The 25,053-nt window shown below is 40.4% G+C and overlaps 1 protein-coding gene across 7 annotated transcripts in view; it reads left to right on the forward strand.

Moving 5' to 3' along the window:
* The window catches only part of LOC126203969 (RNA-binding protein 5-like), a 124,681-nt gene that overhangs the window by 19,489 nt on the left and 80,139 nt on the right, over window positions 1-25,053 (forward strand). For 2 of the 7 annotated variants that reach the window (XM_049938385.1, XM_049938386.1), the window contains 2 exons: window positions 20,900-21,021; window positions 23,275-23,775. In XM_049938385.1, coding sequence (XP_049794342.1) covers window positions 21,005-21,021; window positions 23,275-23,775 — 518 coding nt within the window. In that variant the 5' untranslated portion in view covers window positions 20,900-21,004. Of the gene's footprint in view, window positions 1-808; window positions 896-20,899; window positions 21,022-23,274; window positions 23,776-25,053 lie in introns of all 7 variants that reach the window. The other 5 variants (XM_049938389.1, XM_049938390.1, XM_049938384.1 and 2 more) reach the window with 4 other exon arrangements.

A 25,053-nucleotide genomic window follows, 5' to 3' on the forward strand; every position in this document is an offset into this window, starting at 1 on the left:
TAATGGATGCACTGCACAGTTTTCAGAAATGTGTTGGAAATAGTCTCATTCTTTATTTCCACTAAACAGGAAACTTGCCATATGGTAAGAATTGATCGATTTTAGTGTTGCATGGATCAACCTGCTTTCCTGTATAGAGTTGACAGACTTTGATCCCACACTTTCTGCACCCAGTTCTCTCTCCTTAGATGTTAATTTTATTGCTTATTTTAAGCCATTTTTCTTGGATACAGTAAAAGGCACCATCATTTATTATTAAGAGAGATAGGGAATAAGCTCAGATTGCAGGGTTGAAGTGCAAGGTGCATTCTTCTCATAAACCTTCACATGTGATTAATGTGTTATGTACAGTTGCCTTTAGTAGAAGAGGAAAATTACCCATGCAGCTGTATATTGCTGTCACTGACAGACAGTGTAGTGCTGCAAAGGTTTTTAAAATGCTGGTGCCCTGTTTCAAAATCATAAAAACAAAAGAACTGTAATGTCATCAGTGAATTGAAGTGAAGGCCCTTATCTCAGCATAAGCTAAATTTTTAAATTTGTATCCTTTCTTTAACTCAAAATGACTCTTAAATCAAATATTGGGCCAGTAGAGTTTCAGATAGCTAATTTTAACCATGACTGTTAACTTCAGTTGCAGTTTTAGTGGCTGGTGATGGTGGTGGTGTGTGATAACACTGACGATTTATCCTGTAGTCCATATTCTATACTGTATGCCGTTTGAGACAGATTTTCTACTGAGTCAGTTCTTATATATGTGAAGCTTTGTTTGCAATTATACTAGTGTTAACAATTAACATTCATACAGGATTGTTGCACCGCACATACTCAGCATAAATAATTTGACTGTCAGAGAACTTTGGACAGAAGACATTGTCACTACTGTTTCCAGTACGTAAGTAAAAAATGAAGTATTTATTGCTTTAGCTTCAGAACATTAGTAACATTTTAATATAGGTCCTTTTTGCAAGTCATGTAAGGAAATCACATAGTTACATACAACTTCAAAAAATTATCTTGTAATTGAGGATGTGTAGAAGGACAATAACAAATACAATTTTAAGCTGTTCTGAAATACTACACTGAAACTAGGGTTTCTGGAAAGTTGATGTCTAATAATAGTGTGCCGTATGGTTGACACAAGTTACTGTGAAAGTTGGGTATTCACAGATTTAACTGTGTAATTTATTTAGGTTTTTTTTAATTTAAACTTCTATATAAGCTTTTAATTTGCCTTTCCATGATGTCAGCATTTTATTTAATTATATTTTATTCCATTTTTTCCTTTTTCTTTTTTTGCGTGTGTTTGCTTTTATGAATAAAACATTGGTATCGTGTGCACATAATAGGGGGGGAAAATTAGATCAGTTTGATAAATTCCTGGTCAGGTCTATACTCTTGTCTGTGCATTCATATTTTATGCAACTCCAGTGTTACAGTGGTGGACTTTGTGTATGACAAGTTTCACTTTCATTATCAAGCCCAGCATATTCAGAAAAAGACTTCTAAGTTTTAAATGTATGCAGTTTATTAGTAAAACTGTTGAATGACTGCACTGAAATTTTGTAACAATGGTTCTGTATATTAGGCATATAGCCTTACAGAAAAAGCTTTTGTTTCCAGAGAGCATACAAGACTTGCTCATTTCATATGCTCATTATTTGGGTGCTAGAGAATTGCAACATAGTTCTGTTGCAAAGGAAAATTGCATATCGATTTTTTTCTACACTGAAATACAGGTAGCATAAAGTTTGCAACACAATACACTGGCATTTAAGTTGACACACACACACACGCACACACACACACAAGGAATGAAGATGTTCTAAAACTGGCGTAGGAAATTTGTGCAGGACATTGAATAGTAGACCTGGTTGAACTTTCTGTCTCATATGGAAGTCTCGTTTCTCAAGATCTTTCATACACATTTTTCCCAGAAATATCACGTACAGGAAGCTAATGAATCAGTAATGTGTTTGCCCATCACACCGCTGGCTCTTATTGGGTAACTTCTTCTTCTTTGTTTTTTTTTTTTTAAATTTATCAGATTGTTGTAGTAGTGTGACAGTTCTGTATACACTAAAATTTTCAGTGGAGGTAAACCTGCTTTGAGGAACATTAAAATTATTTTATGTTGTTTATTGGTAGCACTGTGCTCTTAATTAGCACATTGACAAGCAATACTTGTGTGAAATTGTGCGACATTTATTTTAAAATATGTTAAGAATAGTAAGTGTGATAACTACAGAAATATAAATAATTGAACTAGTATGTAATTCACATCCATCCACCTTTTCCTCATCTTTTTACTGCACGAAATACCTTTGTGAACATCATAACATCACAAAGGATTTGTCATAAAAGTATAAAATTTATGCCACTACAAAGTGCCACAAAGATACACAAAATCAGCCAATGGTCTGGTTCATGACATCTCAGATTTTTTGTGCAGTTGTGGTTGTAGTCGTTTGCATGAAAAATCCCAAATTAAATAATTTTTTGACCTTTCATTTTTGAGATATTAATTTTTGAATTTAGAAAATTGCGATTTCCCCCCTCTCCCCCCCCCCCCCCCCCCTTGTTTTGAAACTTTAAAATGGCCATATCTCAAAACCTGTATTTTGTGCCATTCTATTCAGTTTATATAAGCTTTGAAAATATTTATGACTTGAACAAATACATAAAATGCTAAATTTTCTGAAACCATTTTTTTTTTTAATTTTTAAAATATCAAAATCAGGTTTCTTTTTTTATGAGCAAAAATTATGTTAGTCATACACTATTTGCTAATGTATGTGCTAATAGCGTGGTGGTATTCCAGTGAGAACATATTAACATAAATTTTATTTTGCTAGTAAGCACGGCATCCTGCACTTAGTCCCTAGGATTTTGGCCTTAGCAATAAGTTGTAATGAAAACATTTAATTAAAAAAAAACACACATACGAATGTCAAATCATGGTTATTTTTATTTGGTGACAGTCAGTTTATAACATTATTAGAAATTATACATTTCAATTTGAATTCAGATTTGAATTCCTCCTGTTACCTGTGAAAATATTTTAATGTATACCATAACAACACATGCTCAATAAAAACCATGAATATATTACTTAAAGTTTGTACACTTCTCTCAGGTTCCCTAGAATTAATCCATTTTGAACAAGTCCAGGCGTGCACAGACCCTCTTTTTTTCCCATAGAAATGTAATCGTTTTTGCCAAGCATTTGTCTCATTATTACAGTAAGACTCATTTCATCACTAACAGAACTGTTTCTTGAAGACAAGTTCTGGCCACACTTAGGATCAGAAGTCAAGTGTGCGCCCTTTTCCTCCTCTGTTTTCTGTTTTGTTTTTCTTGCAGTGTAGTTGCTTACTCTAAATTCTTTTTCTATAATGGTACAAGGTTTCTTTTTATTACTATGGATTCCCTCTTGAAATCGGAGGCGTTCAGCAAACGCAAGCCATTTTAGACAAGCTTATCACTTGCTAAAACTTACTTTACTTTTCTATCAGATTCTTTGCTTTCATTTTTCAGCAGCCTGGTTACCTTTCTGTAGATAATTTTAGTTTACATAAAGTGCAGATATTCTTGCATTCTTTATTACATGGTTATGTCAATCTGAGAAGTTCCTTCCTAACATCCTCACTCCGTCAGTAAATGTTTATTTTTAAAGGATTGCAACAATATCCTGGCCACTTTTTATCCACATTTGTGGCAGCTATGTAAGTTTAGAGTCAAATTTTAGTTTTGACAGATTTTTTAGAAAGATTGCACTCTGAATGTTGAGACTCAGTCTCTGTTTTTTAACCAAATGATAGGTGTCACAGTTGTACGGTTGTGTGCACAGATGATTCACAACAATGGGAGTGCTTTGGCTGTTAAGTCATATTCCCTGACTGTATCTTCAGGATTCTTCATATGTATACTGTCTTTTCTGTAGAGCTCCACGCTATGCTGGAGGTATTGGAGTGGGTGAGGTGTCTTTAGGGGATACAGTTTCTCTTCTGCTCCAATTCCCCTAGTACAGTACAATTGTTGCAGCACGTTTACCCAGAAGAGATATTGGTCCAACTCATATATGACCATCTGTACTTCCCACAGTGGTGGGTAAAGGAGGTATCATTGTGCTGCGTACCAGAGCATGTGGGGATTTGGGGTATGAAAAAGCCAGCGAATCTGACAAGGAGGCGTTCAGGGAACATAATATATTACAGAATACGCCATTCCCCTGCAGGCTGTCATTTTACACACGAGTCGCAGATCCATTCTGTTATGGGAGGAGTGGCTGGCAATGATGGACAATAAGCTGCACTCAGTGACGTCAACTGCCCAGCTGTTGATATCATCAGGCCAGTCGCTGTGGCGAGAAGAGGTGACCCTGACCTAACATGCCTCAGAATTGGGCTCTGTCCCCTTTTTACTCCAGCGAGAAGACCTCCCTGTCTGTGGTACCTGTGGTGTGCAAGTCAGTGTATGCCACATTCTAACTGAGTGCATTTTATTTTGAGACAAGCCAGCAGAGGTGAATCTAGGTGAGGATCTATTTATTATATCTGATGATGAGACAAGTATGAATTTTGTAATACGTGTGGAGCCTGCCCTAAGCTTTTAGACTGTGGAGGTGTTATTGTGTTGCAGAGTGGCTTTCTCTTCCCCTTTAATTCCAGCGATCAGTCAATTGTAGGTTTCTGCTGTCTTCTTTTAATTCTTTACACAGGTTTTTCCTTTTACTGTGTTTTCGATCAGCCTTCATGATTTTCGTTCCTCTGTGTGTGTGTTTTTATTTGCAGTTCTCATTTCGGTGATTTTACAGTTTTCCTCTACACTTGTCTCATTATACTTCCGAGCAGGTGCTAAAGATCTTGCTGCTGTCGTACCCACAAAACTTTTCCGTCATCATCATCTCTACTGATTCAGTGAAAGTGAACATGAAGATTTTTTTTACATACTGGTAGCGCTTTAAACTTAAATGAAATGTTATATAAAATGAAAAATACGTAATATCCTGACCATTAATTAGACGTGTCATTGTTTGGCATGATTTACTACATTTTTAAGATGAGAATTCGAAGTGTGCTTAATTAGTGCACAATTATTTCATTTTAGCTGTGCTTTTATGATTCAGCTTGCAAGCCATTGGCAATTGCGGTACAGTTATCGTAGCAAATTGCAGTAAAATAAAATTAATTTCATTGGGTTTAGGAATACCATTATGAAATTTGGCACACGCGTTAATAAACAGTGTATGAAAAAAATAGATGTTTTTCAACATAAAAATTTCAGTTTTAAATTTTAAATATTTAAAAGATATTGGTTTGGAAAAACTTAGCATTTTTAGGACTGTGGTCAAGTAGTACATACTTTCAAAGCTGGTAAGAAATGAATAAAATTAAGCAAATTTGAAGTCTGTAAGTAAAATAGTTCACGAGAGATATGAACGTTCTAAGGTGTTAGAATGCAAAAAAAGTTGCACAGTTTTGGAAATTCTAAAAATTAATAACTCTCAAAGGCTCAAATCTTTAATTCTACCTTTTTTGGACACATAGAGTAAAATGACAAAATAATATAAAATTCTAAATAATCAAGAATACATCTGTGAGGAACAACATATGCCCCTGAGGTGTTGACACGCCAAGTGCTTCCAACAGACTCTACAGCTCTTTGATACCCATTGCTGCAGAAGTGAGTGATCATCACCAATAGTTCAGTCAACTTAATTTCTGAAGACAGACACCATTTCAATGTACTATGACAAACACCTTAACATCATGGACAGTCTGTGTTTTTACATTTTCTTCAAAAATTGATTTTTTTAATTTTTTTTAATTGCCTGCTTAATACACCGATGGAAAAGAGTTGGAGCACCAAAAAATAATCAGTCTAGAGTAATGAAATTTTGGGAATACAATTGTCTAAGTAACATATTTCACTGATAAACATTGCAAGATCACATGTTAATATACACGCAAGATAGCCATTGCAAATGTGAAATGCTGGTAAATTAAAAACTGGTGTAACCACCAAAATGTTGAATGCAAGCATGCAAACATGTATGCATTGCATTGTACAGGTGCCATTTGTCAATTTGTGGGATAGAGTTCCATGCCTGTTGCAGTCGGCCTGTCAATAAAGGGATGGTTAATGCTGTTTGTAACAGTCCATTGTGTCACTGTGGAGCCAACTGCTGCTCATATTGCTGCTGTACATGCAGTACGATGCACGGGAGCCATATGCTGAACATGATGGTCTTCCCTCTCGGTAGTGCCATGGAGTTTTTGTCCAGTGATTTCCCATATGTGCTCGATGGAAGATATATTTGAGAGGCCAAGGCAATATGTTAACACTATGTAGAGCATGTTGGGTTACAACAGCAGTAGGTGGGTGTTATTCTGTTGGAAAATAGCCCCAGGTATGTTGTTTATGAATGGCAGCACAACCATTCAAATCACCAGATTGATGAAGAAATTTACAGTCAGTGTCCATGGGATAACCATGAGAGTGCTCCTGCTGTCATATGATATTGCACCCCACACCATAATCCCAGGTCCAGTGTGTTTAGCTTACAGACTTGGTTACGGGCCCTCGACCAATACACGGCCATCACTGGCACCACTGCTGCTAGCAACCAAGTACAGTGACTACATTGCTGCCAAGTCTTTTTGCCATATCGCAGAAAGAACATCCAGCTTCTTGTAGCTATACTACATGATCTCGTTCAAACTCAGTGAGGTGTTCATAATGGAGTATTTGTCACCTTAAAGGCATTCATGACTAACATCAACTCAACATGAGCTTCTAGTGAAGGACGTGAAGTGATACATAAATTACTCAAGAATGGATGAGCATACATTTCAGTATTTGCTCAGTGAAGTGTGTCACAAATCACAAAGCCCAATACTCAATTAAGAACTGCTATATCTGCAGAAGACAGGCTCACAGTAACACATCGATTTCTTGCTGTAGGAGAGAGTTACACTAGCTTACAGTACAGCACTTGAATACCACAGTGTACATTAACTAAAATAATCCCTGAAATGTGTGAAGCAGTTTATAAGTCACTAAAAGACCAATATCTGAAAGTAAATAAATGTTCAATACATTTTATGTGCATTAAGAACTATTTTTATTACTTACCAAATGAAAGCGTTGGTATGTTGATAGAGACACTAACAAACACAAACACACACTCAAAATTCAAGAAATTTGTGTGTTGTGTTTGTTAGTGTCTCTATCAACATACCAACGCTTTTGTTTGGTAAGTTACATCATCTTTGTTTTTAGATATATCTAAAAACAAAGATGATGTGTCTTACCGAACGAAAGCGCTGGCAGGTCGATAGACACACAAACAAACACAAACACACACACAAAATTCAAGCTTTCGCAACAAACTGTTGCCTCATCAGGAAAGAGGGAAGGAGAGGGAAAGACGAAAGGATGTGGGTTTTAAGGGAGAGGGTAAGGAGTCATTCCAATCCCGGGTGCGGAAAGACTTACCTTAGGGGGGAAAAAAGGGACGGGTATACACTCGCGCGCACACACACACACACACACACACACACACACACACACACACACACACATATCCATCCACACATATACAGACACAAGCAGACATCTCACAAGCAGACATATTTAAAGACAAAGAGTTAGGGCAGAGATGTCAGTCGAGGCGGAAGTGAAGAGGCAAAGATGATGTTGAATGGCAGTTGAGGTATGAGTGGCGGCAACTTGAAATTAATGGAGATTGAGGCCTGGTGGGTAACGGGAAGAGAGGATATATTGAAGAGCAAGTTCCCATCTCCGGAGTTCGGATAGGTTGGTGTTGGTGGGAAGTATCCAGGTAACCCGGACGGTGTAACACTGTGCCAAGATGTGCTGGCCGTGCACCAAGGCATGTTTAGCCGCAGGGTGATCCTCATTACCAACAAACGCTGTCTGCCTGTGTCCATTCATGCGAATGGACAGTTTGTTGCTGGTCATTCCCACATAGAAAGCTTCACAGTGTAGGCATGTCAGTTGGTAAATCACGTGGGTACTTTCACATGTGGCTCTGCCTTTGATTGTGTACACCTTCCGGGTTACAGGACTGGACTGGAGTAGGTGGTGGTGGGAGCGTACATGGGACAGGTTTTACATCGGGGGCGGTTACAAGGATAGGAGCCAGAGGGTAGGGAAGGTGGTTTGGGGATTTCATAGGGATGAACTAACAGGTTACGAAGGTTAGGTAGACAGCGGAAAGACACTCTTGGTGGAGTGGGGAGGATTTCATGAAGGATGGATCTCATTTCAGGGCAGGATTTGAGGAAGTCGTGTCCCTGCTGGAGAGCCACATTCAGAGTCTGGTCCAGTCCCGGAAAGTATCCTGTCACAAGTGGGGAACTTCAGTGGTTCTTCTGTGGGGGATTCTGGGTTCGAGGGGATGAGGAGGTGGCCCTGGTTATTTGCTTCTGTACCAGGTCGGGAGGGTAGTTGCAAGATGCGAAAGCTGTTGTCAGGTTGTGGGTGTAATGGTTCAGGGATTCCGGACTGGAGCAGATTCGTTTGCCACGAAGACCTAGGCTGTAGGGAAGGGACCGTTTGTTGTGGAATGGGTGGCAGCTGTCATAATGGAGGTACTGTTGCTTGTTGGTGGGTTTGATGTGGACGGACGTGTGAAGCTGGCCATTGGACAGGTGGAGGTCAACGTCAAGGAAAGTGGCATGGGATTTGGAGTAGGACCAGGTGAATCTGATGGAACCAAGGAGTTGAGGTTGGAGAGGAAATTCTGGAATTCTTCTTCACTGTGAGTCCTTCATCAAAGACACCAACCACTTTCTCGAACGCCTGTAATCCTTACCCAATCTGTTACCCCCGGAAACCATCCTTGTAACCATTGATGCCACTTCCTTATAGACAAATATTCCGCACGTCCAGGGCCTCGCTGCGATAGAGCATTTCCTTTCACGCCGATCACCTGCCACCCTACCTAAAACCTCTTTCCTCATCACCTTAGCCAGCTTCATCCTGACCCACAACATCTTCACTTTTGAAGGCCAGACAAACCAACAATTAAAGGGAACAGCCATGGGTACCAGGATGGCCCCTTCGTACGCCAACCTATTTATGTGTCGCTTAGAGGAAGCCTTCTTGGTTACCCAGGCGTGCCAACCCAAAGTTTGTTACAGATTTATTGATGACATCTTCATGATCTGGACTCACAGTGAAGAAGAACTCCAGAATTTCCTCTCCAACCTCAACTCCTTTGGTTCCATCAGATTCACCTGGTCCTACTCCAAATCCCATGCCACTTTCCTTGACGTTGACCTCCACCTGTCCAATGGCCAGCTTCACACGTCCGTCCACATCAAACCCACCAACAAGCCACAGTACCTCCATTATGACAGCTGCCACCCATTCCACAACAAACGGTCCCTTCCCTACGGCCTAGGTCTTCGTGGCAAACGAATCTGCTCCAGTCCGGAATCCCTGAACCATTACACCCACAACCTGACAACAGCTTTCGCATCTTGCAACTACCCTCCCGACCTGGTACAGAAGCAAATAAACAGGGCCACCTCCTCATCCCCTCGAACCCAGAATCCCCCACAGAAGAACCACTAAAGTGCCCCACTTGTGACAGGATACTTTCCGGGACTGGACCAGACTCTGAATGTGGCTCTCCAGCAGGGACACGACTTCCTCAAATCCTGCCCTGAAATGAGATCCATCCTTCATGAAATCCTCCCCACTCCACCAAGAGTGTCTTTCCGCCATCCACCTAACCTTCGTAACCTGTTAGTTCATCCCTATGAAATCCCCAAACCACCTTCCCTACCCTCTGGCTCCTATCCTTGTAACTGCCCCCCGTGTAAAACCTGTCCCATGCACCCTCCCACCACCACCTACTCCAGTCCTGTAACCTGGAAGGTGTACACAATCAAAGGCAGAGCCACATGTGAAAGCACCCACGTGATTTACCAACTGACATGCCTACACTGTGATGCATTCTATGTGGGAATGACCAGCAACAAACTGTCCATTCGCATGAATGGACATAGGCAGACAGTGTTTGTTGGTAATGAGGATCACCCTGTGGCTAAACATGCCTTGGTGCACGGCCAGCACATCTTGGCACAGTGTTACACTGTCCGGGTTATCTGGATACTTCCCACCAACACCAACCTATCCGAACTCCGGAGATGGGAACTTGCTCTTCAATATATCCTCTCTTCCCATTACCCACCAGGCCTCAATCTCCATTAATTTCAAGTTGCCGCCACTCATACCTCACCTGCCATTCAACATCTTTGCCTCTTCACTTCCGCCTCGACTGACATCTCTGCCCAAACTCTTTGTCTTTAAAGATGTCTGCTTGTGAGATGTCTACTTGTGTGTGTATATGTGTGAATGGATATGTGTGTGTGTGTGTGCGCGAGTGTATACCCGTCCCTTTTTTCCCCCTAAGGTAAGTCTTTCCGCTCCCGGGATTGGAATGACTCCTTACCCTCTCCCTTAAAACCCACATCCTTTCGTCTTTCCCTCTCCTTCCCTCTTTCCTGACGAAGCAACCATTGGTTGCGAAACCTAGAATTTTGTGTGTATGAATGTGTTTGTTTGTGTTTCTATCGACCTGCCAGTGCTTTTGTATGGGAAGTCACATCATCTTTGTTTTTAAATATATTTTTATTTTTCCCATAATATATATATATATATATATATATATATATATATATATATATATATATATATATATAGACACACACACACACACACACACACACACACACACCCACACACACACACACACAAAGATGATGTATCTTACCAAACGAAAGCGTTGGTATGTTGATAGACACACAAACAAATAGAAACACACGCACAGAATTCAAGCTTTCGTAACCAACGGTTGCTTCATCGGGACTGGTCTGTGTATGTACGGATAGATATGTGTGTGTGTGTGTGTGTGTGTGTGTGTGTGTGTGTGTGCAAGTGTATACCTGTCCTTTTTTCCCCCAAGGTAAGTCTTTCCGCTCCCGGGATTGGAATGACTCCTTACCCTCTCCCTTAAAACCCACATCCTTTCATCTTTCCCTCTCGTTCTCTCTTTCCTGACGAAGCAACCATTGGTTGCGAAAGTTAGAATTTCGTGTGTATGTTTGTGTTTGTTTGTGTGTGTATCGACCTGCCAGATTTGACGGCACACACAAATTAACGCAGCCATGTTTACAAACACACTACTGGTGACAGAACGCTGCAACGATGCAAGCACTTCAAGTGGTAACATTTCACATTGCCGTGAACAGGAGACAAGTGACTTCTATGATCAAATCTACAGTGAGGCCCTAGATTTGATCACACTTATTTGACAACAGGTGAGATTTGACAAAGATCCCTATTACACCATCAAATTTATTTGACATAAATATTTGACACATCAGCTTTGACAAAGAAATATGATAATATAATACTGCCCTAACACACACTCGTGATTGTTACAGCGAGTATTTAAACGAAACCTGATTTGCATCCTCATAGTGATGCTGGTAATGCCACTCTTATGTGGGTGGAATGAAATTTGGTTAGAAGTCATCTTCCATATATACAAACACGCGTACTAACTTTTATTTGTATCACACAATTCCTTCTTGGTGTTGTGATTTTTTTCTCATTGATGTATTTAAAGTATTCATGAGATTAAAGAATTGTACTAGTCAGTTCCAAACATTATTGGACTTGTATTTAGCGGAACCTGATAGAAATTTGATTTAGTGTTGTTTGTCTAAATTACCGCACCTATGAAAAGTCAGTCCTTTTCTAAAGGATACTAATAATGACCAGAAAATGTGATGAACCTTGTCAGCAGTAGGCGTTAGATGGTAATTTTGTCATTGATTGACAAAAAAATCATGATACAATTATGTGATCATAATAGCACCAATTAGTATTGATTGATTTTTGTAGACTACACAATTTAATGCATTCTGGCTATAAAAGAATCAGCACACGATATTCATTCATATATCTGCATACTAAAAATGCTGTGAACTATTCAGGCTGCCTCAGTAGATAGCCTGCTTTAAATAAAACATATTGCTGATAGGCAGTGACTGCGCAATACTCCTTCCACGTTAAAATTTGCGCATAAGTTATACAAAAGTATTGATTAGTGTGATGATGGAACTGATTTAACATTAGTCGTAATATTATGTAAGAGAGCATGACATTCAATTTTCTCTCTTCTTCTGGTGTGAAAGTATGTAGAATTAACATGGTAAATTTAAAAAAAATGAAATACATAAATAAAAATAGGGATTCTAAAACACACAACATTAATTCTTACAAAATAGCAGGTGTTATTAAAAAACATGATGAATGAATTTTTTAGCAGCAGCTGCTGATGCTACAACCATTTAAGATAATGTCCAGTAGCTTGATCCACTGGGACAGGCAGCGTCAAGTTGAAACATGTTCTGACTTGTCAGTCAGCATCCAGAGACACTACACTGAGGTTGTGTTTACCATGTCTGTCATTCATCATGGATTTCGAAAATCACGTGAACATTAAATTCTGCTTCAAGTTGCAAAAAAGTGCCAAAAAACTCATGAAATATGGAAATAGGTGTATGACGATAATGGTGTAACTCCAAAGACTGTTTATAGCTGGTATGATCGATTTAAAAGCGGAAATGAATCGAAGGATTGCCTTCATTCAAATCAGGACTTCGTGTCCAAAATTGTAACTGGAGATGAAATTTGGGTCTATGGGTATGAATCTGAGATGAGATGAAAATTCAGTGTTCCCAATGGAAAACTAGTGCATCTTTTCATCCTGAAAAGGCATGTCAGTCAAAATCGATATCCAAGTCATGCCAGTTTCCCAATTTTGGAGGCATAGTGGAATCAGAGTTCATTACAAGGGGAACAACTGTAAATTCTGAATTTTACTAGTGCATACTGCAATGTTAGCGAAACTGTACAGAGAAAGAGACCAGAATAATGGGCCTATGGCTTCCTTCTCCATCATGACAATCCTCACTTTTGATTCCCAAGCTTTTGGCTGGAAAAAGTTTTTCAGTCTGTCCACATCTACATTACTCACCAGATTCAGCACAAAGCACTCCTTGCTCTTCCCAGAAATTAAACAGTGCTTAATGGAAAACATTTTCACACCATTCCTGATAGTGAGAGGACCAAGACAGGGCAGCTGAACGCCCATCCAGAAGAAGCGCTCCAGAAATGTTTTCCAGTCGTGGATTCAGTGTTAGGATAAGTGCATTGCTAGCCAAGGACAGTACTTTGAAGGACATAAAATCAAATTTCATGAAAGCATTTTCTTCTAATAGAATTATTCACTGCATTTTTTGATAACACGTCATGTGGCAAAGGTGCTAAACCTGGAAAATAGCTGTAACCTGACCACCTCAGATTTCTTTCAAATTTGGTGCAGTCAATGAACCAGATCACTATCAATTTGCAGACACATATGACAGTTGTAAAGAAAGTCACTGGGGCCATCTAAGTTTGGAAATTGTGTCAAACTGTTGAAACTCCAGGTTGGATATCAACAGTATTAGGAAAAGGATAGATTGCTACTCACTGTAAAGGAAAAATGTTGAGTCACAGACAGGCTCGATGAAAATACTGTCAGACATTTAGCTTTCGGCCGAGCTGCCAGAGAGGGCAATCGTGTACGCATGAGAAGAAGGGTGGGGGGGGGCGTGCGTGCGTGGGCCCGCGACCGTGCGTGCGTGCGTGAGTGCATGAGCAGCGCGCACGCGTGCATGAACGCGCGGGCGTTTTTGTTTCTGAAGTCATTGGCCGAAAGCTGAATGTGTAACAGACTTTCCTTTGTCCCTGTCTGTATCTCAACATGACAGCTTTACAGTGAGTAACGATCTAGCATTTTGGAAACTGTGTGATGACATTTATGTGAATCTGTCCCAACATAAATGACCACTATATCATTGAAAAGATAATGAGTGCACATGAAACACCATTGACTTGACCTTTTACCTTGAATATCTCAGAACAGTCCACCTTCGATTTTTTATGAAAAAAATGTTTTATTGCTCCAGTGTGTTGTAATCGTGGTAAATATCAAGATGGCAGACCAGTCATCATGCCCAAAAATTTATTTTGTCAGCATCAGTAAACTATGAAAATGCAGAAGATAGTGCATAAACGTGAAACAAAAATTATTAAAAACCACAATTCCTAAGTAAAATTGTACGAAAATGTAGTTCATATAGTTTTATCGGTATAACCAACCATTTACAGTGTAGCTTCAATGAGGGGAAAAAAAGCAAAAAAAAATAAGTTGTTGCAATGTGTCGTCCAAGTCTCCAATTAAATTGTTTGTCCTTCCACTTGTTGTAATTGGATCCAGTCTTACTAAAATGTCTCTCTATTGATGATGACACAAGTTTCTCGTTTGGCTGGAAACACTGATGACAGAGTGGGGTCGATGCAGAAGCAAGAAGCCGATCTGTACTTAATCCTTTTTTTTCCAAAAATTATTAATACATATGCATCCACCAAGAGCTGCTATACACACTGGCAACAAATCCACATACGTCTTTTAACAGCATTTTCTTCACCATAGCAATCACTGACTCCTTTCAGCTCGCTAAACAAGTGGAATCCCCCTCCCCTTCCCCAACCTCCCCCATCTCCGCCTCCCCAACCTCCCCCATCTCCGCCTCCCCAACCTCCCCCATCTCTCTCTCCCCCTCCCCATCTCTCTCTCTCCCCCTCCCCCATCTCTCTCTCTCCCCCTCCCCCGTCTCTCTCTCCCCCCTCCCCCATCTCTCTCTCTCCCCCTCCCCCATCTCTCTCTCTCCCCCTCCCCCATCTCTCTCTCTCCCCCTCCCCCATCTCTCTCTCTCCCCCTCCCCCATCTCTCTCTCTCCCCCTCCCCCATCTCTCTCTCTCCCCCTCCCCCATCTCTCTCTCTCCCCCTCCCCCATCTCTCTCTCTCCCCCTCCCCCATCTCTCTCTCTCCCCCTCCCCCATCTCTCTCTCTCCCCCTCCCCCATCTCTCTCTCTCCCCCTCCCCCATCTCTCTCTCCCCCCTCCCCCATCTCCCTCTCTCCCCCTCCCCCATCTCTCTCTCCCCCCTCCCCCATCTCTCTCTCCCCCTCCCCCATCTCTCTCTCTCCCCCTCCCCCATCTCTCTCTCTCCCCCTCCCCCATCTCTCTCTCCCCCTCCCCCATCTCTCTCTCTCCCCCTCCCCCATCTCTCTCTCTCCCCCTCCCCCAACTCTCTCTCCCCCCCTCCCCCAACTCTCTCTCCCCCCCTCCCCCATCTCTCTCTCCCCCCTCCCCCATCTCTCTCTCCCCCTCCCCCATCTCTCTCTCCCCCTCCCCCATCTCTCTCTCCCCCTCCCCCATCTCTCTCTTCCCCTCCCCCATCTCTCTCTCCCCCTCCCCCATCTCTCTCTTCCCCTCCCCCATCTCTCTCTCCCCCTCCCCCATCTCTCTCTCCCCCTCCCCCATCTCTCTCTCCCCCTCCCCCATCTCTCTCTCTCCCCCTCCCCCATCTCTCTCTCTCCCCCTCCCCCATCTCTCTCTCTCCCCCTCCCCCTTCTCTTTCTCTCTCTCTCCCCCTCCCCCTTCTCTTTCTCTCTCTCCCCCCTCCCACTTCTCTTTCTCTCTCTCTCCCCCTCCCCCATCTCTCTCTCTCCCCCTCCCCCTTCTCTTTCTCTCTCTCTCCCCCCTCCCCCTTCTCTTTCTCTCTCCCCCTCCCCCATCTCTCTCTCTCTCCCCCTCCCCCATATCTCTCTCCCCCCTTGTCCCTCTCCCTTGTCCCCCTCATCCCCCTCCCCCATGTCTCTCTCTCCCCCTCCCCCATATCTCTCCCCCCTTGTCCCTCTCCCTTGCCCCCCCTCATCTCTCTCCCCCCCTTTCCCCCTCCCTCCTCGCCCTCTCCTTCCCCTCCCTCCTCGCCCTCTCCTTCCCCTCCCTCCTCGCCCTCTCCTTCCCCTCCCTCCTCGCCCTCTCCTCCCCCTCCCTCCTCGCCCTCTCCTCCCCCTCCCTCCTCGCCCTCTCCTCCCCCTCCCTCCTCGCCCTCTCCTCCCCCTCCCTCCTCGCCCTCTCCTCCCCCTCCCTCCTCGCCCTCTCCTCCCCCTCCCTCCTCGCCCTCTCCTCCCCCTCCCTCCTCGCCCTCTCCTCCCCCTCCCTCCTCGCCCTCTCCTCCCCCTCCCTCCTCGCCCTCTCCTCCCCCTCCCTCCTCGCCCTCTCCTCCCCCTCCCTCCTCGCCCTCTCCTCCCCCTCCCTCCTCGCCCTCTCCTCCCCCTCCCTCCTCGCCCTCTCCTCCCCCTCCCTCCTCGCCCTCTCCTCCCCCTCCCTCCTCGTCCTCTCCTCCCCCTCCCTCCTCGTCCTCTCCTCCCCCTCCCTCCTCGCCCTCTCCTCCCCCTCCCTCCTCGCCCTCTCCTCCCCCTCCCTCCTCGCCCTCTCCTCCCCCTCCTCCTCCCCATCTCCCCCCCTGTCCAGTATACCTTTGTTAATAGGTACTAAACAGTGAAGCTCATGGGTACCTGGCAATGTCCTTGTATTCTTGAAACATTGTTTCAGGTTGACAATTTTTCTTTACCATGACGGGAAGCCGATCTACAGTGGGAAGCACATGAATGAATATTTTCTTTGCACCACTGAAACAACTGCCATAGTGTCAAAATATGGTTTTCGTGAGGTCACTTGAGGCTAGCAGATGTGGTTAATCTCTTGACAGTCTCCAAAACCCTATCACAAGATTACTTTATCATGTACTGTAGCAAAAAATAACATTTTGCTGTAACATTAAAATCTCATCCCTTTGTAATATAATAAATGTGCTTTGGACTTGGAAAGTAGCATTTTAAGAAATTGGTGAAATTATGCTGGGAAGAATACACACGTTGAAAGCAGCCAGATATTTCCACATACGACACAAGATGTATTTCATTAGTATCTGCATCTCTTTAGTAAGCTTCAGATGGGAGAATTGTGAGTTGTGGTATATTGCAGTGCATTCCAAGTACTTCACCCTGAATGGTGAAAGAGTAATTCTCTATAAAATCACAAATAACAAAATATTTATTTACTCTTGAGTTTTTCTTTATTGATTTTAAAGAACAATGACCGCTGCAGGGTGATAATGAGTGCTGTAGGGGGTATTGGTGTTGTACGAGCTGTTGTAAACTTGGTGCAAACACCTAAATGAAATTGTCTTTTGAGTTTTTTGTGGTCTCTATAAATACTATGCCTGTAGTTAAGAAATACTTGTAAGCAGTTTTGTCAGTACTGTTCATACCAGTCAGTCAGTTTTAATACTCTTGGGCATTTGGAACAGACACACACACACACACACACACACACACACACACACACACAAAGAGAGTTCTTTGATTGCAACTTACAAAATATTGAGAATTCAATGTTTATTTCTCTGCATGTATCTTTGAAATATGTATAAATTTCCTTAAAACTGTGCAACACTAGTTGCTTCAGCGTATATGCTCCAATTCCAGTTTCTTTAACTGATACATAGTATTTTCCTCCTGTCATCACCCAACTTGCATTTTGATCAAAGTAGAAATCTTGCACGCATTGTAACGGTTCTCTCACACAATGTTTTACCTGGTTTTGGACTTGATGATACTAATATATCATGTTCTGCTGCTTACCGTGTTGCTCTCCATAGCATGTATTTTTTCTTGTTTGTTCTTATATTCATGCTTTATGGAAGTAAAAGCAAAATTTATATTTCGCCACACACATTGTCTGAATTGCGAAACTTTAGTTTCAGCCGGGCAATGATTTCTTGGCCTCCACCTTTTCTCATTCACTTCCTTTTCCAGTTGTGCCCAGTCAGTATGTGCCAGTGCCGAGCCAGCATTTTTTCAGTTTTTGCTGTGGGTACTTTCTCTCTGGCTGAAGTCTCTTTTTAACACGTGCACTGCAGTTTGAGTAAACCAGCCACACCCATGAAACAAGCTAATGATAGGTTGAAATAAATGTCTCTCTGGCTGTTCACAGCGATAAATGTAATAATCAATAATAATAATAATAATAATAATAATAATAATTGGTAATAATAGATGTAATATTTGGTCGGAATAATAGTGACTGGTATTGGCTGCTGTTCAGGAAAAAACTGAACACACAGCCGCTTACTGTATTTTGTTATTGTACTGCTTCTGATGAAATAAATTTTTGGACATGACTCCTTCGGTCTGCCGTCTTGATGTTTACCATGTTTATAGTAACATACTGGGGCAGTACAATACGTTTCATTCAAAAAAAATTGAAGGTCGGGTGTTCTGAGATATTCAAGGTAAAAGCTTAAAGTCAGTGACCTTTCATGTCAAAATCCTTAGAAACCTGATGTTGCATATCAGTAGCTTTTGAATGATACAAGTTTCATTGCTGTATATGTATTAAAACCAGAATTATAGTCATTCACATAGCAACAGATGCATTTAAATTTCACAGAAAGTTCGAACTTTGTAGACCTGTAAATTTCTTCACAATTCCCATATACCTTTGCAAATTGATAGATTTCCATCTTTTACCAAATTTTAAAGAAATGTGAGTGGGTCAGGTTGAGTGGTGTGTTGAATTGGTATTGTTGCTGTCTCAAAGCCACTTGTGGAGTTTATATTATGGTTGTGGCAAAATATGCACTGTATGTCCACAGTGTACTCAATGTACACATTCTAGAGGACAGTTAAGCTTTAACTCTGACATGGCTGACTGCACTTTCTGTATTGCTACACCAATAAGTCTTCAGAGATTTCAAAATGAACTAAAAAGAAATGAAAATCTTTATTTATGGTAATAGGGGGCCACAACTCGTGCTAAATGAATTAAATGATTTTGGTTTCAACTGACATTTTGACATATTCTGAGAAGTATTGATGTAACAGTATAGGAAGTATGGCAGACCGTGTCCCGTAGGATGTGAGAATTGACTGCAAGCCCCATCATGTATGAGCACAAGACCCATGTCAGCATCCAGTGTTAGCAAAGAACCAAAAGATGATAATGATGCCAATGACCAACATTTCATTTTAATGTCAGTATTTTAATACCCTAATTATATGTTTTTATATTAAATCTTTTATAATCCCCATTTTTTTTAAAAAAAATTAATGTATATTATTTTTTCAGTGGAAGCGGAAGATAATTTAAATGTTATACTTTCTAATTGTATAATATTACAGCTTTTGTTAAAATGGTTCCATTCTCACTATAGCACAAACTAAATTTCATTATTTTTGTGTGTTGTGGCTAATGCCATGTTATTTATTTTAAGATGACTGGAGTATTGCACTAGCACTACTGTAATCAGAAAATTTGTTTTATATAGATAGGCTACATGAATAAACAGACAGCACTATTCCATGGTGTTTATTGGTATCTAGAAATATGCAGAGGTATTACATATTTATGTCTTTTTAACGTGACATGTTTTCTTTTTATATTTTTATACATAAGTAAAATTATATACTTTGTGAACAAAAAATCCTTGTTTATTTCTTTTGTATCTAACAGATTTTCAATGATGGCATGACCCAAAACCTATTAAATTGTGTGGTCTATGAAAATAAGTGATCATGTCAGTATAATATAGACGTTATATCATCTCTCTTACACCAGTACAATCCCAACACTTATGTCACATGTTTGCTGTTGTGCTCCTAATGCATGTTAGTTGATGCATGGAGCCCTCAATCCACAATGAGGGTTTTATCTGAAGAAATTGCATGTGGGTTGCTTACAGTTTATAGTTACAGGTGTGTCTCTGTTAATTTAATATTTAGTAACATTTTTAAACATCATATTAAATGAGTGACGTCAATGACAATGTGAAGTATAAATGTGTATTCTTAAATTGACAATTTACTGTATAGTGCAGATATTGAGTTGCAGACAGGTACAACTGAAAGACCACTAAACTAGTGAGCTTTCAGCCAAAAGGCCTTCTTCTACAGTAAACAAAACACACACACACACACACACACACACACACACACACAAACTAGCACATGCATGACCACTGTCTCTGGCTGCCCTCCATCCTGGATTTTCCATTGTTTTATTCTTAATTTGAGAAAAAAGGACACTCGTTAACAGTTATATGAGGGAGTTAGTGAAGCCAGAGTCATGCTCTTTCTTCCACCTCTTAGGCATCATGTTCCAAAAAGAGCCATATTACCTACATAATTTCAAATGTTCTTTGTACTATGGCCTGTCCATTGCTAGTCACTATGCTGTTTTAACGTGTTTGAGTTATAAGCACGTGGAACACAAGTGTCCTGTTTCCATAAGCACTTGAGAATTGTTAAATTCAGTGAGAGAGAGAGAGAGAGAGAGAGAGATAGAGCACATTCTAGCAAAGAACTTTATCAAGAAGTTCAACTGCAAATTTGCGTTTTGTAAATATCTGTCTCTGCTATTCAATATCTTGATTTTTGAGTGGTAGTTAATTCCTCTACTTGTATGTGGCATAAATTTAATGCTTGTGGTGATTTCTTCATAGTGCCACAACTTTCACAAGTACCAGATTACATTAGTATGGTATCCTGTGAGATATCTGCTATGTAATTCAAGTAATTGTGATTGTTACACCTACTCTTCAGCATTAATGTTATGAATTTATATTGCTTGTATCTGATGGCGTAGTAATATGATAAAATAATATAAAGAAGTTGTTATTTTCTTAGGTCACAGACTTTCACCTCACAGGGAGAAAGGAAACATAAATTTTACAGTGACCTATGCATAGTGTTTGCCTATACCTCATTGTGCAAACATTTACTCATTATGTTCCAAATTGAATCTAAATGTTATTAGGCTTAAAAACAAAACTTTGTCCATTATTTACTTTTAAGTGTTGTCCATTTATACGCTTCACTGTCTTGTGTGTCTCCAGTCTGACGCCAGCACTGCTGCAATTTAGGCATCAAGTTGGAGTGAGAGAGAGAGAGAGAGAGAGACAAATAAGTGAACCTCTCAGTTCTTGGATACACACAGAAAGATGTGGAGATCTAAAAGGTATGATTTTAAAGACTGCGGCATTCCATTGGCATCTAATGGTAAGGAAATAACCATTCAAAATCAATCCTAGAGGTAAATATATAATAAATGGACAATACTTGAAAGCAACTAGTTGGCTGGTTTTATTTCCAAGTCTAATAGTAACTACGGTTGGTACTGCAGTAACTAGTACTTAACAAATGTGCCACTGCATGCATTAAACGTCATCCTTGGAGGATGAAACCTTTTCATTGAATTATTCTCTACAGTTGCTCTTGTTGATAGGGATTTGTGATTAAATTGGAGAGTAACTTTTTTTTTTATTTTTATATGGTTAACATTGTAATAAGGGGTCTTGTGTGGAAATTGGGCACTAAACTGAAACACAAACTTTGATTCTTTTCTTCCAAAAGCAGCTCTCTGTCTGAGCTTGCAGCCCAGTTCAGAGTGCATTTTCAATCTTTCAGAAAGGTTTTCTTTAAAAAAAAATCTGGATATTGAGGAACATGATGGCGTGGTTCTAGTGTGCAATCATAATTCCTTGGCAACTTTTAGGAATTGTGCTTGGCATATGTAAGGTTTCATAAGTGTTCGCAGGACTGTAGGTGGTATTGAATAAATTGTTATGTTTGAAGTAATGTAGGGAAATGTTAATGAAAAATGCTTCCGAAATGGCATAAACTGAATGTCTTTATAGTAAGTATGTATCCTCAATTCAATATTTTACATAAAGGTGAAAGTGGAAAAATCACATGAAAACTTCACTTTCTTCTTATCCCTTCAGTTTTACTCTTTCCTCAGACCATTAAATAGAGAAAAAAATAGCCGTGTAAGGTCCTACAGGTGTCACCATCTACAGGACAAATGTATGTGTCATTCCTATCACAGTTCACTGCAGCTCAGAGCCTAGTTGCACCATTATCATGGACCTGACATTCAGTTACATTCACTTTTACTTTGTGCACATACATACATTTTAGAAGTGTAATGCATCTTGATTAAATTGTATCTCAGTCACTGCCTCTCCTGCAACAGGGTATCTGAAAATGATTGTTTGAAATTGAAGAAGACCGTTAGCAAATCAGGAAATGTTGAAGAGTTGGGTTTGTGTAAAAAAATTGACATAATTAAGGTTCATGCTTGGACCCCCAAGCTGACTTGTAATCTTCAACCAATTGATGATTCAGTTCATAAAATGCTGCTAATTTGTCTAAACTATACTCAATGAATTTAGGAGATTGTTGCAAAGAATATTTTTATTTGATTATTTGGGCAGAGTAACATACTGCAAGACACAGTTATAAGCAGAAAAGAGGGATCAAAATGCTGTAGTTACCTACAGATGGCAGACAGAGTCTGCGAACTTTCTGTGGCTAGTGCCATACAGTCGTTAATGATGAGATCTTTTGATTTTAAAAAAGAACAGTCTGCAGGCTACATTGACTCAAAAGACACACAGGTAACCTACTGCAGCAGCCCAATATATCTTTGGCTGTTGTAGTTGCATATTATGTAATTTTTCTAGCATAAAAAAATTTTGGAACCTGAATATGGAGCCACGTTTTGCATGGATAAAGCTTTGCTGGTAGTCATTGAAGCATGACAATAAAGCTACCTTAGATCACTCAAAAGACTTGCAGAGATTTTCACAGTTTTAAAATAGCTGTTATTTGGGTGTCCAGGTTTGTTTACTTAATAATTGCCAAGAAAAAAAGTCAGGCATTAAGATTGATCTCTTAGCTGGAATTTTTTGTTTTGCTAGTTGCATTGTTGAAAGTTTGAGCTATTTGAGGCATCTTAAAATGTGTAATTTATTGAAACAAGAAATATCAGTATCACAAGGATAAACTGAACAAAACTCTGCAATATTAAGTAAAGTAGCATGTGTGATGGTTTGATTTTAATGAACTGGAGTATACAGGCTCTTTTATCAGAAGAAGTAGGTGTGAAAGAACTTAATTTTGAGAAATGGTTTTCAAATGAAATTTGTTATTTGAAGTTACTCAGATTAGACTTTTTTTCTTTCTTAAAAATATTTTAAAATATCTTGCTTCTTGGAATTAACTATGATTTTATATCTCATACACATAAAAAGATTTCAGTTTCTGAACATTAATTTAGGAGACTTCAAGCATGATAGTGCTATTGTGAAAATTGACACAGGCAGAAGAAAATTTGAAGGGTTACCACTGTGACCATACTACCTGCGTACCACCTTGAGAATAATGTGCATTGTTGTCATATATGTTAATTTTTGCGTACTGCCCACAGGACACGTGCCAGCATGGACGGTTCAGGGTACGGCGGTGGTCGATCGAAACACCGTAACTCTGACTATGATGGTGAGGCGTGGCAGGAGGATTGGGGGGATGGGGATGGTTCTGATCATGAGGACTACAAACGTCAGGAAGAGCGTGACTGGGATCGCAGACGATCACGATATGGCGATGAGAATGGATACAAGAGTGGGGGAAAGCATCGAGGCAGCCCACCTGACTACAAGTCATCTCGCCGTGGTGGTGATTGGGATCGCCACTATTATGGTGGTGGAGGAGGAGGTTATGATCGGGATGATCCACCACCACCTCGTCGTGATTACCGAGACCGACGTTCATCTGGTGACCGTGACCGACGCAGTCGGTATGATCGCAGAGGGGTAGATTTTGATGAAGAAGGACGTTATCGACGTGATCATAGCCCAGAAAGCCTGGATTCATTTGATGATTACTATAGTGGGCGTGGCGGAGGTGGAAGCAGTGATGGATATGGAAGGTAAATGTTTATTATAATGTTTTAGTGTTTCTGTATGTGTTTGCAGTTTTTAGATCCAATCATTGACATGTAGTATCCATATGATAGTTACTGAATTTGTTGTTGTGTTAATTTTTCTTTCATCATAATGGATAAGACTGCATCATCCATACGGTGACAAGGATAGGTGAATTGATAAATGCAATTCAAAATATGGCAGAACTACATATCTGCACAACAGGTTTTATTTTAAGTGCTTAAGTAGATAGTTTGAGTTGCTAGAACAATCATTACTTTCTAACATGTTTGAAATTTACAAACAACTGTTTGTATGTAATTCCTTTTGATCATATGAAAACTGTAGAGAAGATAATAATGAATGGAAAACTCACAAAAACAACCAGTGAATTGCCCAGTGTCTGCTGATCTCAAATTCTAGACAAAAACAAGACCAATTTCTGTTTGTAGGGACATAAGAATATATCAGTGGAATATTCTGAACCTAGAAAAATATACTAAGATAAGAGGTCATGGATTAATTTATGTTCAAATAGAGTCGGTGACAGTTGGGTGACAAATAATCAGCAAGGACATCCTTCGATATTCCTACTATTTGTAGACTAATGTTAAAGGGATGATGGTCCTCAGCATGGTCACATTTCAAAATGAATGAAGAGCATTAATTTAGTTACAACTTACAGTATACAATTTGTTTATGGTAAGTTATTCAATTCATTTCCATTAATCATTCCAAGGCATCCTATTTGCTCTGCTTGCTGGCCTCTGGACAAATGTGGCTAGGCTCCCAACTGCCCCTGCTTGGTGGGAGGTGTAATCCCCTAACATTTTAATTTGTACTTGTAGATTTCTCATAGCCAGAATCCAAAAGTTTCATCTTGCTTCTTCCTACCATTTTGTGAACATAACTTTCTTACTATTTTTTACAGTGACTGAGAGGGCCTCCTTATCTGATGTGGAAGGTATGCCTCCAGCCCCATGAGAACTTCAGTGGGCCACTGGCTGTTTTTGTCCTGTATATATTCCCCCATCCTATAATATTTTACTCATCTTTTATAACTGGTTTTATTCTTTCCTTCTTCACACTCACAGTCAAACATACTAAAGTTGAAATAGCTGCCAGTCTCGTCTATCTTAATAGAATTTTGTGGGTCAGATACTCAGATTTGTTCTATAAGACTTGATGATTATAGTATCTCTCTTCCATATCCATGCCCTTCTGTTGTACCAGTTCCGTGTTTCATTTTTACTTATAATAATGGTAGCACACTTTTACTATGT

This window comes from Schistocerca nitens, chromosome 9, assembly GCF_023898315.1.
Source record: "Schistocerca nitens isolate TAMUIC-IGC-003100 chromosome 9, iqSchNite1.1, whole genome shotgun sequence".
Lineage (NCBI taxonomy): Eukaryota > Metazoa > Arthropoda > Insecta > Orthoptera > Acrididae > Schistocerca > Schistocerca nitens.